At 43.4% G+C, this 12679-nt stretch overlaps 1 protein-coding gene across 2 annotated transcripts in view; it reads right to left on the bottom strand.

Annotated features, from left to right (window-relative positions):
- Positions 1-12679, bottom strand: part of TTYH1 (tweety family member 1) — a 133614-nt gene that overhangs the window by 21854 nt on the left and 99081 nt on the right. For both annotated transcript variants that reach the window (XM_070729356.1, XM_070729355.1), the window contains exon 6: positions 7224-7296. In XM_070729356.1, the coding sequence (XP_070585457.1) occupies positions 7224-7296 (73 nt within the window). The remainder of the gene's footprint in view (positions 1-7223; positions 7297-12679) is intronic.

Below are 12679 nucleotides of genomic sequence, written 5' to 3'. Positions count from 1 at the left end.
TTTATATCTTCTCTTCATGTCTATTCTCTTCAATATGTATTGTGTATTGGACAAAATAAATAAATTAAATAAATAAATATGCTTGTTGTCTGTTTTTAGTCGAAGAGTAGGATCAAAATGGTTTGAATGACTATATCCACAAAGGCCACAATCATGATTTCTTTAAGGACAGGATGGTCAACCTACATTGTGCGAGGAGCCCACATTTTTTTAACTTTTGAGTTTGAAGACCAGTTCCCAGAATCCACAAAGACAAGACAGCCAAAATTTATTGACCAGTTGCTAACAGAATGATTTCTTGCCAACATCTGCTGGGGAGATAAAGAAATGAAGTATGCTAAGATTTTGAATCAGTATCTTAGGTGGGGAAAGTAACTTCGCCCATTTGAAGGTCATCCTAATGTTGTGACTTCTGTAGTTGTATCACCCAAAATATTGATTATAAACAAGTGTGCCTTCTCTCAATGCAAATAGAAAAAATGCAGACAAGAACGACAAAGATGATTAGGGGACTAGAGGCTAAAACATATGAAGAATAGTTGCAAGAACTGGGCATGGCTAGTTTAATGAAAAGAAGGACCAGGGGAGACATGATAGCAGTGTTCCAATATCTCAGGGTTTGCCACAAAGAAGAAGGAGTCAATTTATTCTCCAGAGCACCTGAGAGTAGGATAAGTAGCAATGGATGGAAGTTAAACAAAGAGAGAAGCAACTTAGAACTAAGGAGAAATTTCCTGACAGTTAGAACAATTAATCAGTGGGACAGGTTACCTCCAGAAGTTATGAATGCTCCAACACTGGAAGTTTTTAAGAAGATGCTGGATAACCATTTGTCTGAAGTAGTGTAGGATTTTCTGCCTAGGCAGGGGATTGGACTAGAAGGCCTCCAGGGTCCCTTCCAACTCTGTTATTATTATCATTAATTTATTTATTATTTAGATTTGTATGCCGCCCCTCTCCGGCATATAATATTTGGCTACAAAATCACCCTGCTTCAACTCAGGCTGTCTGAAAATGCATTGAAGTTACGGGAAGTTCATAAACAAGGCTGGTGGGCAACAGGTTGGGGAAGACAAATGAGGACAAGAGTACTCCCACATATGAGGGGGAATTACTTCATCTTAATAGGGGGTAGTCCTAAGATGAGAGAGAGAGAGAGAGAGAGAAGAGAGAGAGAAAAAGAGAGAGAGAAGAAGAAGGGAGAGAAAGAGAGAGAGAGAGGAACAAAGAGAGTGAGAGAGAGAAAGCAAGAGAGAGAAAGAGAGAGAGAAGAGGAAGGGAAAGAGAGAGAGAGAGAGAGGAACAAAGCGAGCAAGCGAGCAAGAGAGAAAACAAGAGAGAGAAAGAGAGAGAGAGAGAGAAGAGGGAGAGAAAGAGAGGGGGAACAAAGCAAGAGAGAGAGTGAGAGAAAGAGAGAGAGAAAGAGAGAGAAAGAAAGAGAGAGGATAGGAAGGGAGAGAGAGAGAGAGGAACAAAGCGAGAGAGAGAAAGAAAGCAAGAGAGAGAGAGAGAAGAGAGAAGAGAGAGAGAGAAATAATAGGAGGTAACCCTAAGATGAGAGAGAGGGAGAGGGAGAGAGAGAGAGAGGAAGAAAGCAAGAGAGAGAGAGAGAGGGAGAGAGAGAAAGAAAGCAAGAGAGTAGAGAGGAACGAAGAGAGAGAGAGAGAGAAATGATAGGAGGTAGCTCTAAGATGAGAGAGAGAGAGAGAGAGAGAGAGAAAGAGAGAGAGAGAGAGAGATAGTTTCTGGATTTGGAATAGCATTTTGGAGGAGGGGGAATGCTGAGCTGGCCTAATGGAGCAGAAGTGCAGTTTGGCAGGGGTACAAATCGTGGGTGGGTGGGGGGCTTGCATACTGCTGAGAGAAGCACTTAAAACACTCATTCTCAGAAGAACAGAATTAAGAGGGGTTAGTGAGACAGATGGAAAATGCAAAGCTTTCCCTTATTTTCTTCAGGGATTCTGAATAACGCCTACTAATTAAAACATCAATAAGGAGAGAGTGTAGGCATGGATGTGCCCAAATGTGTGTTGTATGTGTAAAAATATACATGAAGAGGGTGAGATGGTGAGAAAATCCCTTCATTACCACTGCCACCACCACCACCACCACCGTTCCTCCCCCACCCACTTCCAAATGCCACCACTCTCCTGCCTGAAAATGCCAGCAATTAAATTCTTGTGCTCCAGAGAACAGAAGACAGGCAAGACCACCGGCCAGTTTGGGTGGCTGCTGTCCCTCTGATTTCAGAAAGTAACCTTGTGGGCAAAAACTGTGCCACTTCCTCTATGGGAAGTGGCAAGAAACGCAACTGCATTTATCTCCGGGACCGCCTTCTGCCGCATGAATCCCAGCGACCAGTCAGGTCCCACAGAGTTGGCCTTCTCCGGGTCCCGTCGACTAAACAATGTCGTCTAGCGGGACCCAGGGGAAGAGCCTTCTCTGTGGCGGCCCCGACCCCCTAGAACCAGCTTCCCCAGGAGATTAGGATTACCCCCACCCTCCTTGCCTTTTGTAAACTTCTTAAAACCCACCTCTGCCGTCAGGCATGGGGGAACTGAGATATCTTCCCCAGGCCTATATAGTTTATGTATGGTATGTTGTGTGCATGTTTTTTAAATTATGGGTTTTTAACTTTGTAATATTAGATTTGTATTGTACATTGTTTTCTATTGCTGCTGTGAGCTGCCCCAAGTCTGCGGAGAGGGGCGGCATACAAATTTAATAAATAATAATAATAATAATAATAATAATAATAATAATAATAATGAGTGCAAAGTGTCAGGAATTTCATGGGGCCTATAGGAATTCACTTTTGGTTTCTAGAATAACAAAATAACAAAGTTGGAAGGGACTTTGGAAGTCTTTTAGGGCAAGGGCCTGCTTAGACCCTATACCAGTGGTTCTCAACCTGGAAGTCGGGGCCCCCTTTGGGGGGGGGGTCAAACAACCATTTCACAGGGGTCAGCTAAGACCAGGAGAAAAGACAAATCTCCCATGGTGTTAGGAACTAAAGCTTCAATTCTGGCACCTTGGAACACATTTTTACAATTTGACCAATCAGGTATTTACAGTAGGGCGTGTCCCTCTGAACTTCTTGCCAATCAGCTTAAAGCTCTGTTGGGAGAATTGATGCTAGACTTATGGTTGGCAGTCATCATAACACGAGGAACTAGACTTATGGTTGGGGATCACCACAACATGTATTATGGGGTCACAGCAGTTGAGAACTACTGCCCTATACCATTTCAGACAAAAAGGTATCCAATCTCTTCTTAAAAACCTCCAGTGTTGGAGGCAAATTATTCCACTGATTACTTGTTCTAACTGTCAGGAAATTCCTCCTAGTGCTAGGTCTGGGTTGCTTCTCTCCTCGATTAATTTCCACCCATTGTTTCTTGTCTTGCCTCTAGATCCTCTCCAAGATAGATGGGGCCAACGTCCTACCTCTCTACCTCCCCTCTCCCCTCTCCTTTTCTTTCCTGCATTTCCCCTTTCATTTTTGCAGGCTTTTGGCCCCCTATGTCATCCTTTGAAATCTCCCAAATCGCCTCCTAAATGAGATTCTGATCCTGTTGACTTTGGGATCATGACTTAAACATTCTGTGCAAAGGCTGAAGAGTAGTGATGGGCGAACTGAACCCGCACAATTCGGGTCCGTACCGAATTTTGCGGTGTTCGGTATGCCGAACACGAACCCAAAATTTTTCCAAACTTCGGGCAAAGTTCGGGGTCGTGTTTGGCATTTGGAGCTTTGACGTCACCGGCAGGTTGCTAAGGACTCCAAGGTGATCTCTTCCTGGATTCCATGGAATCCAGGAAGTGATCACTTTGGCGTCCTTAGCAACCTGCCGGTGATGTCAAAGCTCCGCCCCCGGAATCTCTTCATGGGAGGGATTCCCTGCTTGGGTTCGAGTTCGGGTTCGGTTCGGATTCGGCCGAATTTTGCGTAAAATTCGGCCGAACTTGCCGAACCCGAACACCATTGGGTTCGCCCATCACTACTGAAGAGGTCTTTGAGCTGGCCCAAGTCATACACACCTGGATTTAGGGATGATGACTAGATCCTCAGTTGTTACAAAATGCACTAGTAGCTTGACTTTATTTTGGGGCCCTTCTGAGTGGGGTGCTGGATTTCTGGCCCCCCCCGCCCCACCTCTGCATCCTACTCTGATAGCATTAATGGTGACAATCTGTGCTCATAAATAAGTAAAATGTGATGCCTTGCAATTACACAATTACCTAGGCTAGCTCACGTTTTGCTGAAGTTCACTAGAGACCCTATCCTTGTATATCCAGAGAATATAAGGCAGAGTCTCTGCAGGAGAATATAATTCTTCTATATTTGTATAATAGCTGAATATATAGTACTGTATATAATAGAATATATAGTACTGTATATAGAATATATAGTACCGTATAGTACTGTATATAGTACTATAGAATATGTAGTACTGTAAAATAGTATTCAATGCTGTAGCCCATTCAGAATCGAGCCACAGAAGTGGTGGGAAAGTCTGTGCACAGGCATGAAAATGCATTTGTAAAAGTGGTGCATGCACGCACAAAATCATCCCCTCTTCCCCCACACACCTTGCCACCACCACCAAGCCAGAAAATTTGGGGGCCACTACTGTAAGGCACAGCCTGAAAGTTGTTATTTATTTATTTATTGGATTTGTATGCCACCCCTCTCCGTGGACTCGGGGCGGCTAACAACAGTGATAAAAACAATATATAGCAATCCAATAATAAAACAACTAAAAACCCTTATTATAAAAACTAGACATACATACTGACATACCGTGCATAAACTGTATAAGCCCAGGGTTAAAGAACATCTCAGTTCCCCCATGCCTGACGACAGAGGTGGGTTTTAAGGAGCTTACAAAAGGCGAGAAGGGTGGGGGCAATTCTGATCTCTGGGGGGAGCTGGTTCCAGAGGGTTGGGGCCACCACAGAGAAGGCTCTTCCCCTGGGTCCCGCCAAATGACATTGTTTAGTTGACGGGACCAGGAGAAGGCCCACTCTGTGGGACCTAATAGGTCGCTGGGATTCGTGCGGGAGAAGGCGGTCCCGGAGATAATCTAATAATATCTGCCTTTGTTAAATTACTGACCCTATTTGTGCGTTTTTCATGGCGAGGGGTGCTTTATTTTAAAAAGGAAAGTAAAATGTCATCCCAAAGGTGCTTTTTCAAAAGGCAACTGGACTTTTTTCTTCTGGAAGACACTTCGCTCCTCATCTAAGTAGCTTCTTCAGTTCCGACTGAAGGTTCTTGGATGAGAAGCGACACTTCTTCAAGGAAAAATAAAGAGCAGCTGCCTTTGAAAAAGTATCTGAGACCTGAAGTGTTTTGTGGACTGTAAAACAGCCTTTGAGGTTGTTGTAACTCTGAACAGTCAATAAACAATCACCCATGTTGAGGATTATCTGTACTGAAGGTTGTAAATGGTTATAGGATAGCCTCTTGCAGAATTTGTGAATGTAGTGCAAAACAGTAGAATACCTTCAAACTAGTACTGTCTCCAGTTATGTGAGAGTTCAAGAGCCTCGATAGTACAGTACTGCAAGCTACTTCTGCTGATCATCGTCTGCCAGCAGTTTGGCAGATCGAATCTCAGCAGGCTCAAGGTTGACTCAGCCTTCCATTCTTCCAAGGTCGGTAAAATGAGGACCCAGATTGTTAGGGACAATATGCTTGCTCTCTGTAAACCGCTGAGAGAGGGCTGTGAAGCACTGTGAAGCAGTATATAAGTCTAGATCAGACTTGGGCAAAGTGCAGCCCATGGGCCGCCTGCGGCCTGCCTGTGGTCTGTGACCGACCCGCCTGCTATCTGTGACTGGTCCGCGGAGGTCAGGGTCTGCTCCAGTGCGAGGATGAAAGCTCACCGCATCTGCCGGGACTTCTCGGGTTCCTGCTTTCCTAATGAATCATGAGGAAAGCAGGAACCAGAGGAATCCCGGCAGACACAGTGAGCTCTTTCATCCTCGCACTGGAACGGACCCCAACCTCCTACTGAGAGGGGCCGAGCACAGAAACCATGCAAACACTCCAGTGCAGTGACTGTGGTGCACTGTGTTGCCGTAAAGCAAACAATTAGGGGTCTGTAGAGTGGGTCTGGGTGTTTAAGTCAGGCCAGGGTCTGGGTCTTTACAGTATTGTATAGAACTGAGTTAATTATATTAGTCCGGCCCTCTAAAACCATCCCAATTTCTCATGTGGTGCCATGGCAAAATTAATTGCCCACCCCTTGTCTAGATGCTACCGTTCAGTTTCCATCATTTCTAACTAGTGAGCCATGCAGAATAAAACTGAAGATCTATTGGTAATTTTCTCTCCACAGTAGGACCCAAAGTAAAGTAGGACCCTTCATGGCATCGGACCAGAATATCTCCGGGACCGCCTTCTGCCACACGAATCCCAGCGACCAGTTAGGTCTCACAGAGTTGGCCTTCTCTGGGTCCTGTCAACTAAACAATGTCGTTTGGCGGTGCCCAGGGGAAGAGCCTTTTCTGTGGCGGCCCTGACCCTTTGGAACCAACACCCCCCAGATATCAGAGTTGCCCCCACCCTCCTTGTCTTTTGCAAGCTCCTTAAAACCCACCTCTGTCGTCAGCCATAGGGGAATTGAGACTTTCCCTTCCCCCTAGGTCTATACAATTTTTGCATGGTATGTCTGTATGTATGATTGGTTTCTTAAACTGGGGTTTTTAAATTAACTTAAATATTAGATTTGTTTATATTGTCTTATTATTGTTGTTAGCCGCCCCGAGTCTACGGAGAGGGGCGGCCTACAAATCTGATAAATAAAATAAATAAAATAAAAATAAATGTCCAAGGAAAAAATAAAATAAAAATCTGCTGCTAACTCTACATAGCATCAGGAACAGCACCCGGCAAGTCAACGCTCAGCTTCATCCCAACCCTGAATTAAGGGATCAGAAAGTCATAAAAGGGAAATTGATATTATCATGACGATGTTACAAATATGCCACTATTTTCATTTATGAAACCTGAAATATATCAGCTCATAAAGAGCAGGCCATATCAGAAACGAATTTCCCTTGGTTTGGTTCATTGTAGACTACAGCACGTTTTTGCTAATACTGCTGGGTTAACATTAATTGCCTCTCCTCTCCACTGACACTCTCACAAAATGCTACTCATTGACATTTAAGATCACTCTCCAACCCTGCCTACTTGCAGCCCCATCACTCACCACAGCTGCTGCTGTCTCCAGCCCCATGGAGCCCCAGCTGAGGATGAGGACCAGGAAACTCATGACAGTCATCCTGTTAGCACAAAAAAAAAAAAAAGCCATTCAGATTGTTCTGTCTGGGTGCCCCCAGACTTCAGCACCAACTGGAAAAAACAGCCAGACACGCTGGTAGAAACAAAAGCACTTTATAATTTGAAAATAAACACAGAGGAAAACCTGTTCTTCCCCACAGGCAGGCTATGAGCCTTCACAGCAGACCTCTTGCTGGCACACCCACCTTTTCCCCTCAAGGTTTCAGTATTCAAAGTCACAAGCCAGAATTCCAAGACGCCAAAGATCACAGCCCGGTCTCACGACTCCCAAAGATAATTCTCCACAAACCAGGAAGGGTGGGTCTGCCTTTTTAGCCTTTCCGGAGAGCACCACACCCAAACCCAGCTGTTGCCCATTCAGTGCTTGAAGTACCTGGCTAATTGTCCCCTTCGTTGGGTTGCCCTTCTCTGCCAGAAATCTATTATTCCTTGTGCCTGGTCATCTAAAGAATCCAGGCTGCTTGCTGGGGAGAGCTCCCCCTCGGGCTGAGATTCCTCCTCCTCGTCTCCCTCCTGTTCCTCATCCTCCCCCCCTGAGCAGAGAGCCGGCAGAGGGTCAGCCGTTCCCTGTTCCTCATCCTCCCCCTCTGAGCAGAGAGCCGGCAGAGGGTCAGCCGTTCCCTGAGGGGCCTCAGACGGAATCACAACACAGATGAACATGGATCTCAAGATGTGGAAGCTTGTGTTCTTTTTGGTAGCTTTCCATATTTCTAGAAGTTTTGTGGAGAGCAAAAGTGATTTATTTTCATGTCCTTGTGTGTCCAATCACACTTGGCCTATTCTATTCTACTCTATTCTATTCTATTGTACTCTATTCTATTCCATGGTGCCCCATTCACGAAAATGATGATGATGATGCAGTCAGGCACTGCATCTACCATATTTTTCAGAGTATAAGATGCACCTTTTCCCTCCCTAATGAGGCTGAAATTTGGATGCGTTTTAAACTCTGATTGTAGGTTGGGGGGTGGGGAAAGGTTTTTTTCAGCCCTAACTAGGTGCTAACAATCTTCCTACCTCTTAACTTGCAGGCTCTTTCATTATTACTCTCTGCAAAGAATGTTTTCTAAGGCCTAAGCCTTTGCAGGCTTTTTTGTCATTGCTCTAACTTGCTCCGAATAAATTTCTTTCCAGCCCTAACCAGGTGCTAATGGTATTTCCAGCTCTTATCTGCTTGCAAGCTCTTTCATTGTTACTCTCTGTGAAGGATGTTTTCTAAACCCTGTCTTTGCAGGGTTTTTTTTTTCATTATTCTACTTCAGTGAAGGGCTACCAAAATTTTTACTACCACACTTTGGGCAGGACGCCCTGCATTTTCTTTTAACATCTTTCAGTGCAAATTGGGTGATCTGGGGTAGAGCTCCATTTTCGCTACCCCACTGCCTTCTCCCCCGTCTGGGCATTAGCCCACCCTGCTCTACATGCTCCGAATGTTTCTTTCCAGTCCTAACCAGATGCTAACGATGTTCCCAGCTCTTACTGGCTTGCAAGCTCTTTCATTGTTACTCGCTCTGAATATGGTTTTTAAAAGCTATAATCAGGGGATAAAATAATGTGCTGAAGCTGACCAAACTAAGGATGCTAGCCAGATGACTATCTAGTAAGCAGATTCCTCCCCTCCCCATTTTCCTTCCCCAAATCTAAGGTGCGTCTTATTCTCTGGTGTATCTTATATTCTGAAAAATATGGTATTTAATCTTCTATTCAATGAATACAGCTACTTAAGCCACTTTGGATTGGGCTTCAGAAGAGATGGGTATCTGGTTTACACTGATAGATCTGACTCACACTTTCCAAAGCACCATGCAGGCCTTATGTGGATTCACAATATGTAAAGGTAATCATTGACTTAGTTATTTACTTAATTATATTTCATATTTCTAAACCACCTAACTCCCTCAAAGAGAGGCTCTGGGTGGAGTACACTATCACATAAAATGCAATATGTATTAAAACATGTGTGCTGTATTGTATTATGTTCATATTATGGCTTGGTTTTTTTTTAATGTATTGTAAATGGTTTTGAATTACACGTCATTCAAATATATAAATATTTATTTATTTAATTAGAGAGATAGCTGTTTATGCACTGAGATGCACTTCGCAACAATAGAATCATGAAAAACTTTGTGGATTTTCTCACACTGAAATATACTGCTCCAAAAAATAAAGGGAACACTGAAATAACATATCCTGGATCTGAATGAATGAAATATTCTCACTGAATACATTGTTCTGTACAAAGTTGAATGTGCACAGCAGCATGGAAAATTAATTGTTAATCAGTGTTGCTTCCTAAGTGGACAGTTTGATTTCACAGAAGTTTGATTTATTTGGAGTTATATTGTGTTGTTTAAGTGTTCCTTTTATTTTTTTTGAGCAGCGTACTTTCTGTGTAAACCAGTATTAGCTGGGGAATTCTGGGACTTGAAGTCCACACCTGTTAAAGTTGCCAAGGTTAAGAAACACTGGGATTAACCTTTTATAATACTGAAATGTTCCCTAAAGGGATTAATTTAAATTACAATTTTAAAGGAGTGTTTTAAATGACATGTTTTAAATGAGCCTTATTACAGTCCACAACAACACTGTGCATCTCTTTTCCCTCTTTCCATTTTCTTTTACAATGAAGCAATAAATGAGTCATAATATGCTAAGTAGAAAGCTAATAACAGTCCCAGCCACCAGCCTGAATTTTCCATATGAAAGCGTTTACGGCTCATATAAGGCAAAGTAGCTTATGATGTAATTGAGCCCAGAATTACAATTGTAAATCATTCTAGTCATTAAATAGGTCACTGTGCCCAATTTTACCACTTTTTTTTTGGCAATAGTTGTTAAGTGAATCTATTGTCCCCAACGGGCATTTTATGCCAGAAATCAGAAGTAAATGCCCAGTTTCTACGGAAAAAAATATGTCATAAATTGCAGTTGTGACCACGGGGCTCTAAGTGTCGACTGGTTGCCAGGTGTCCTAGAGGTGCTTTTTTCTGAAGTGAAGATGTTTCTTGGATGAGGAGCGAAATATCTTCCAGGAAAAACAAAGTCTACTAATCTTTTGAAAAAAAATACCTTGGGACAACCATGAGGTGGATGATTGTTAATAGTCAGAGGCAGATTCCCATTTTCTCCACTTCTGGTGTGTTGTGCGTAGAGCTTCAGTTATCCTGCAGGTGAGCGGGCGCATCCCAGCTCATGTGCAGGAAGCAAAATCTTGTGAGGAGATGCGCGTGCGTGTGAGTTTTTGCTGATTTTTTTTGCTTCCATGCATGTGTAGAAGCAGAAAATTGCCAAAATATTTCTCTTGCTCACATCCCCTCGCAATATTTTGCTTTATTATTATTATTTATTATTATTTATTAGATTTGCATGCCACCTTCTCTGAAAACTGCAGTCGTGACTAGTGATGGGCGAACACAACGGTGTTCGAGTTTGGCAAGTTCGGATGAACTTCACGCAAAAATCGGCCGAACCTGAACGGTTCGTGGCGCCAAAGCTCCGCCCCTGGAATCCCATCATTTTTTATTTTTATGGATTTTTTATTTTTATTTATTTTTATTTTTACGAAAAAGGATGCCGCAGCGGCGCCGCAAGCAAAGGGAGGTCCTTTCACATGAAAATAAAAACTTTTATTCTTACATAAAAAGACCTTCCTTTGCTTGCAGCGCTGCTGCCTGCGTCCTTTTTCGTAAAAATAAAAAAAAATATTTTTACATGAAAAGACCTTCCTTTGAAGGAGCTGGGGAATCTCTCCCACGAATCCAGGAAGTGATCACTTTGGCGTCCTTAGCAACCTGCCGGTATACGTGACATCAAAGCTCCACCCCCGGAATCTCTTCGTGGGATTCCCCAGCTCCTTTTGTGCCTCCCTCCCAGCCTCCCGACCGGCCGACAGCTCCCCGGTGTTCGCCTTCCTCCGCCGCCACCGCCGCCCGACTCCTTCTCCTCTTCTTAGCAGATGACAGACAGACGGTGGCTTTTGCAGTGTTTGGCACGAACGCTGAACTAAAGCATGGATTTTTAAAAAAATTGGGTTTGGGTCCGGCATGCTGAACACCACAAAATTCGGTACGGACCCAAATTGTGCAGGTTCAGTTCGCCCAACACTAGTCGTGACCATGCATGCGTAGAAGCAAAAACATGCTGGGTGAGCACTCAGGACAATAGAAGTTGCGTGCGCAGCGCAACTTTTGCTACCAGTGTGCCATCCTCATCTGTACCGGTAGTAACCCGCTACTGATAATAGTCTTGGGAAAGTCTATTGTAATTTCAAACAGTCATTAAGTGACCAATGATAAGTCAAGGACTACCTTTATTAGGTCATTGGCTTTTAGAAGTCCAGTAAATGGGTTTAAAATGTCTTGAATCAAGGTTGAAATCCAGCAAGTTCTTCTACCGATGGTGGAAATTTTGAGTAGTTTGGAGACCTGGCAAATACCACCTCTGGCTAGCTCCAGAGTTGGGTGGGGATGGGGATTTTGCAGTATTCTTCCCTTGCCATGCCCACCAAGCCACACTCACAGAACCGGTAGGGAAAAATTTTGAATTTCATTCCTGCCTTGAATTTTAAAGACTATGGAGCTTTCTTGATGTATTATGCAGGGTCCTTCCTGCAAACCTGCCCTCCTGCCAAGCTATTTTTGGATGTGGTCAACTGGTCACTAAAAATCCATAGATCCATACGCAGAAATGGTCTCAGTGATAAGTTCCTGGCATGAAGCACTTCTATACCAATAATTTGTCAGATGACAGCTTCAAAGATGATTTATTCTCTATTATTTACCCACCATCACACATATCTCTCCATCACACTTTGAGTGATTTCCCCACTGGTTGATAACACAGGATGGAGACAGAAATGAAGCTAAGGGGATCCAAACATTGCTGTCCTTAAATTGTCCTGAAATAGAGCTTTAAGGATAAGAACACTTGAAGACCATATTCAGGCTAGCATTCCTTGGTGCCCCAGAGGTGCTTTATGAGCATAATTGAGTCCAAAAGTTCTGTTATAGAGTTTTGCCCCATTTTATGACCTTTCACATTTCACCAGGCTCCAGGTTGACTCAGCCTTCCATCCTCCCGTGATGGGTAAAATGAGGACCCAGATTGTTGAGGGCAATATGCTGACTCTATAAAATCGCTTAAAGAGGACTGTAAAGCATTGTGAAATGGTATATAAGTCCAAGTGCTATTGCTATTGCTTTCTTGCCACAGGGGTTAAGTGAATCACTGGAGTTGTTATATTAATAAGAAGGTTGTAAAGTGAATTTGGCTTCCCCATTGTCCTTACTTGTCCGCTTAACTTAGAACAATGTCACCTTGGAACTGATCTAAATGTAGTTCATAAAATTATTGGTCACAATG

This window comes from Erythrolamprus reginae, chromosome Z (assembly GCF_031021105.1).
Source record: "Erythrolamprus reginae isolate rEryReg1 chromosome Z, rEryReg1.hap1, whole genome shotgun sequence".
NCBI lineage: Eukaryota > Metazoa > Chordata > Lepidosauria > Squamata > Dipsadidae > Erythrolamprus > Erythrolamprus reginae.
The sequence above is the reverse complement of the archived record's forward strand: the minus strand, read 5'-3'. Positions and strand labels throughout refer to the sequence as shown.